This window comes from Olea europaea, chromosome 21 (genome assembly GCF_002742605.1).
Source record: "Olea europaea var. sylvestris chromosome 21, O_europaea_v1, whole genome shotgun sequence".
Classification (NCBI taxonomy): domain Eukaryota; kingdom Viridiplantae; phylum Streptophyta; class Magnoliopsida; order Lamiales; family Oleaceae; genus Olea; species Olea europaea.
Window position 1 is genome coordinate 12,628,336 of NC_036257.1, and position 5,816 is coordinate 12,634,151.

The 5,816-nt window shown below is 32.0% G+C and overlaps 1 protein-coding gene across 2 annotated transcripts; it reads left to right on the forward strand.

The window, feature by feature from the left end:
* Positions 1 to 3,187: 3,187 nt before the first annotated feature.
* LOC111370716 (transcription factor JUNGBRUNNEN 1-like) lies at positions 3,188 to 4,900 on the forward strand. 2 transcript variants are annotated; one of them, XM_022992557.1, is made up of 3 exons: positions 3,188 to 3,467; positions 3,658 to 3,956; positions 4,267 to 4,900. In XM_022992557.1, the coding sequence occupies exons 1-3, from the start codon at positions 3,269 to 3,271 to the stop codon at positions 4,663 to 4,665; spliced, it is 897 nt and encodes a 298-aa protein (XP_022848325.1). In that variant the 5' UTR covers positions 3,188 to 3,268; the 3' UTR covers positions 4,666 to 4,900. The 2 variants fall into 2 exon arrangements, with proteins under 2 accessions (XP_022848325.1, XP_022848324.1); XM_022992556.1 differs by having other exon boundaries at positions 3,191 to 3,467; positions 3,655 to 3,956.
* The last annotated feature ends 916 nt before the right edge of the window (positions 4,901 to 5,816 follow it).

Consider the following 5,816-nt stretch of genomic DNA (forward strand, 5'->3'; position numbering starts at 1 on the left):
CTAGTTGGTTTATAAATAGATATTTTGAATTGAATGACCATGCAACTTAATTATAAATTATAAATCGCTTGGATAAAGCTGCTTAGTCGAAAGGATTTGACAGAAAGTTTGATATAATTGCTCATGGCAGTAGATGATTGGACAAAAAAACATATGTGTTTTAAGCTGTCCGAGTATAGAATGTCACGTGATATTACGTCAAACTTTATGTTAACATTGACGTTAGTGAAGAATGATTTTTATTGCTTTGTTATGAACAGAACGGAAGGTAGATCCGGTGTCCCCGATTGTCAAACGGGTGGGCCTGGGCACCCATCTGCAAATTGCTATTCTGAAATGTGAAGAGTCAAAAAATGAATACTAGTTTGTCAGACACTTGGACCAGCAGAAATTTGAAGTTGATCTCACTCCATCCATCTAGATTTCTACAAGACTAATTGCAATCTTCCAGAGGGGAAAAAAGTCAAAAAAATGCTAAATTTTCTTCCCTTTATTCCATATAGGCAGTCTGCTGTAGTAAAAAAGTTAATCCCGGTTTGGCCCTTATTTTTTCTTAAACTTATTTTTAATTATACATTTATGATATTCGCAAGTATTATCAACTATTTAATCACACATTTCATACACTTTTATCAAAACCTAGAAAAAACCAAATATTGGTTTCTTTGCATTAGATTTTGTAATGATATGCTTGTAATACTTGCTATATAATTTCTGCACGTTGCATGTCACACAAGTGTTTTGATTATAAGTTAGTTAAACTCTATTTTTCTTACATTTTGTAGAACTACAACTTTTACTTCTTAAATAATAAATCCCATGGGGGCCCATTGCTTAAATTATAAGCTTCGACTAACATGCAAGAATAATACTATTTAGCACAATGATAGTTTGCAATAGTATAGTTGATAGCATTTGATGAATGCGACACACTGAGGTCCAGCTTTTCTCTACTACTCAATGGAGTTGGCATACGAAATTTTCCATTGAAGGGTTCAATTATTAGGGCGGTTACTGTTATTCACTTCAAGAGTCATGAGCCTACGCCTATGCCATTACTTTCGAAGAGCTCTTCAAAGAGCTAAGGGATGAAAAAAGGAGGATGTAGAATTTATTTCAACTATAACATTAATTACAACACTTGCCATCACACAATATGACATGACATTCAATAAGGGGATAGAAGCACATCCTCCCCTCAATATGTCAAAGAAGCTTTCAACATTATTAAATAGACATTGAATTCTAAATTTAATTGAACCTATTATTTGATGTTGTAAGTGTTATCGCTCGGATTTAAAATTACTATGCAAAATAACAAATATATTGTAATATTCTTTCTTTTTTTTTCTCAAGCATAGCTTCTCTGCAACATTTTAAACAAAATATTAGTCACGCACAAAAAAAGAATTTTCCCTAAAAAAAACATAATTATAGCGGAATAAAGAAAATCAAAAGGCTTCAGTGGATTCCACTTAGAGAAGGTAATTAAGAAAAGGAAAGTCAAACTTATGACATGTCATTTATGGATTTTGACTTGTTCTCATCTCTACTTTAAGAAAAATAAAAATTCCTTTTCTTGTAAACAATAAATTGATGACACTCTCTACTTGGTAAAACTTGAGGTGCGGCTTCTGGAAGGCCATAAAGATATATATGGTAGACAAGTATTATATCTTTTTGGAGAAAATTGAAGTAATTATTTTTAAGTAGTTACTGCAAAGAAATTTGAGTAAACCAAAATTGAGCATGTTTGACTAAGCTTACAATGTTTATCCGATTGTCAATAAATTTTTACAATCTTTTCATTTATCTATACATTATCGGCATACCAAGACATCGTTAACGCTATACTTAAACTCAATTACCGAAAATTGGGTGTAAGGGTTTTAACTAGTTTTTGAGATATTATCTCCAAGAAGTGGTTTGTGTGCGTGCGTGCGCACGCACGCGTGTAAAGGATTTGAATTTAGAGGTATTTGTGATCTTTCAGCAAGTGCACTTGGCTGATTTGTCCTATTGTCGGCGAGTCATTGATCCTATTCTAAGATTTCCAGACCGTCTCTCAAATTTTCTAGTTGAACAAATGATTGTGGCAAAGTACAATGGTATTAGAAGATTTTTGCTCGCAGATGCATAACAGCTATCAGAGAACAAATAGCTTAAAATTATGTTAAGGCATCAAGTTCGCCTCTTGATATTATTTAATAAGAGTCGCATCTGGTATGACCATAGGTGGCTCTCCATGCGGCCTCCATGTATGGAGCTGGAGTAACAATATGCATTCTCTTTTCAAAGAAAATGAAAGTATTTTCTAGTCGGGTAGTGCAAAGAAGTTGAGTAAATAACGATATCATGTTCTAGCAAACCGTAATGAGCGTATCTGATTGAGTTTAAAGGGTTAATTTAAGAAGTAATTTCAAAATAAATAAGTTTTTAGTTACAACTAATAAATCAACATTGCCAGCTCTGTTCATAATTCAATTAAAAGAATAAGTCAAAAATGACGGATGATTGAAGAAAGTAACTATCCAAAAATTATTTTTTTGAAGTGAAAAATCAGAAGCAAACATGCACCTATTACTTATTTATACACTTTATCAACTTTGCAATTGGTCAAATTTCAATTTTAGTACTTGCTTGATAGGGGTTTTGATAATTATTTTTTTGACCGTTAAAAATAAAATGGTTCCTATCTGTAAAAGAAAAATTCAAAATGACGATTGAAATAGTGAAATAACGATCAAAAAATTGATTTTAATTGGATTAAAACTTCCACCAAACAAATTCTTAATCACATATTTTATATGATTCACAAAGTTTTAGCGTTTTATCAACTTTTATCAAAATCTAATAAAATTTTAATAATTTTTTTTTTCTCAAACAATCCCTTAATAGATATTTAAATATTTTGTCTTGTGAAGTGAATGTACAACAATAATAAAAAGTTGCAGAATTATATGTTCTTTTAGTAACGTGAAAGTCTAACTTGTTCCTTGAACAATAAATCAAAAACCAATATTGCAATTTTTCCTAATTATCAGCAAACGGAAGACTGAAGACTGCTTCAAGTTCAAAAATCTCAGGACTTGGGCCCCCCAAGCAACAAGTCAATTCTCATGACTTGACCAAATATGCATGATATACTGCAAACTTCTTCCAACCCTGATTACATCATCTTTATATAAGTATCAAGAAGGTTCCTCTATTTTCATATTTAACCTAGCTAGCCTGTTCCCACAGGAGAAGGAGGATAATATTAAGAACCATGGAAGTGGAAAATATCAGTAGCGTGATCAATAATAAAGAGGAAGAAGATGATGTTCCACTTCCGGGGTTCCGGTTTCATCCGACTGATGAAGAACTTGTGGGGTTTTATCTTAAAAGGAAAGTCGAAAAGAGACCGGTCCGTATGGACCTTATAAAACAGGCTGATATCTACAAGTATGATCCATGGGATCTTCCAAGTATGTCATGATTTCTCTCATGTTTTAATCTTTAAGATCTGTCAATTTTTCTGTCATCTTTTGCTCAAAATTGTTGTGAATATTAATTTTCATCAGCTTACAGAAGTAGATGTTGCTCAAGGTTGAAAACTGAAATCTAATTTTTTCTGATACTTAATGGTTCTAATTTAGCTTGCTTGATATGCAGAAGGTAGTAATGTAAAAGACAGGGAGTGGTACTTTTTTTGCAAAAGAGGAAGAAAATATAGGAACAGCATAAGACCTAACAGAGTGACAGATTCTGGATTCTGGAAAGCCACTGGTATTGATAGACCAATTTATTCTTCGGCTGGAGATTGCATTGGACTAAAGAAATCCCTTGTCTACTATCGTGGAAGCGCCGGAAAAGGCACCAAGACTGATTGGATGATGCACGAGTTTCGCCTTCCACCCAGTGATGATAAAAGCAACAAACATATTGAACCCAAAAGCCTTGCTGATCAAGAAGCTGTAAGAAATTTAAAACTCCAATCTTTTTACTCTATTAATTATTAAGTTGTGGAGAAATATCTTTTTTTTTTCTGAGATCAATAGTGGAATCTAAGGCCTGAATTTGTCCACAAGCATATATATTAGGTGATTCACTATGTCTACTTACCTCTTTAGGGTTTTACTATTTTATATGTGCCATATAATATTAGGTAGATCCTGGAAAGAATGAATGAACAATATGAATATAGATATACTGAATCTTCATCATCAGTTTTCACATAAAGTTGGGTAAAACATTATTCTTCATTCTTGAGTTGCTGCTTTACAGGAAGTTTGGACGCTATGTCGAATTTTAAAGCGGAATGTTTCCTATAAGAAGTACAGACCAGACTGGAGAGATGTCTGTGCCAAGAGGAATATCAGTATCAATCCAGTTGATGCAAGCTCCAAAACATGCAGCTTGGAGTCTGATCATAATAACCAAAGTTATATCAGTTTCGATGCTCCAATAATTCGACAAAATGAGAAGAAACCCTATCCTTATTTTGGTGATAATATTGGAAACCAACAATATTTAGGCCATTTCAGCTCAGCTTCTCAGGTGACACCTGCTGCATCATCCTTCTCCAACTCTATGTGTTCAGACTTTTACGACCTCTTAAAGCATGCAGATTGGGAGGATCTTAGATCGATTGTGGATTGTGCTGCTAATCCTTTCTATTTGTAAAACTTTTATGTCATAAATATTTGTGTTAATTTGTATCAGTGACTTTATTTAGCGGATATAACATTTGGAGAATATATCTCTGTATGTGGGATTTTTACATTTCAATAATGTATAGGTTTTTTCAATATGCCAGTGTCTTTAAGGTTAGCTTTGTGTTCTTACTTCTTCGGAATTAGGATTTTCTGGGTTCTTCTAAACTATTGATACGTGACTGTAAATGTTGTATGTTTGCTTCCTATGAGACTTAAAAACCTGTTTAGTTGTTTTAATTTAATAATTTTGCTAAATATACATTTCAAAGTTACTTATTTTAACTACGAAAAATAACTTTCTAGAAAATATTTACTTCTAGAAATCACTATGTTGCCTGGCCTCCACCAAAACCACCAAAAAGTATCCACCATTCAACCATTTTCAGGTTACAAGGAACCATTGGGGAAAACACTATACATTGCATTTAGTATATTGAGAGGTGTTTAAATTATAAACAATTATTTAATTTTGTGTATAACTATTGTTTCAATATGAATAACATTAGGCAACTAAATTAATACTTTTCATAAATATTTCAAGAAATTAACTATTTTGAAGTATTTTTTTTCTTTTCTTTTTCGCTTTTCTTCTACCTGTTTCCATTGTAATTGTTACAATAAAATTATTTTTGTTTAATCCAATTTACCATCATAGAGTATCCTACATGTCTTACATGCTATTTTATAAGAGTAATGCTATCCATTATCACATGATCATCACTCTCGTTGGTAGTGTATTCCTTGCTTCATTGTCTAATGAAATTGTAATGCAATTTTAGTTTATTAACTTTGAGTGATAACCTTCATTAAAAGAAGCCAATCTAAAATAGATCTCATAAGATATTTCTATAATTTTTTAAAAGGTTTGGTTTAGTATATTGTTGTGCTTTTACGATTACTGACTTTTGTTGTGTTGAAAAAAGAATGTTTAAGAATAACTATTTGATAAACTTTTATTTCAGAGTATGTATGTTTCAAAATCAACATTTTAACATTTGTGATAAACAAAAGTAAGAATAATTACCACAATTTCTATTAGTTGCACTACATTTTAATTACACTTAAAGCATCAAACTTTTTTCCGCTATAACGTTCAAATCTCTAACTTTTTCGATGCAG

Coding starts and splice junctions, on each gene's coding strand:
- LOC111370716 (XM_022992556.1), top strand. CDS start 3,269: ATGGAAGTGGAAAATATCAGTAGCGTGATCAATAATAAAGAGGAAGAA. Junction 3,468..3,654: donor TGATCCATGGGATCTTCCAA/GTATGTCATGAT, acceptor CTTGATATGCAG/AAGGTAGTAATGTAAAAGAC. Junction 3,957..4,266: donor GCCTTGCTGATCAAGAAGCT/GTAAGAAATTTA, acceptor GCTGCTTTACAG/GAAGTTTGGACGCTATGTCG.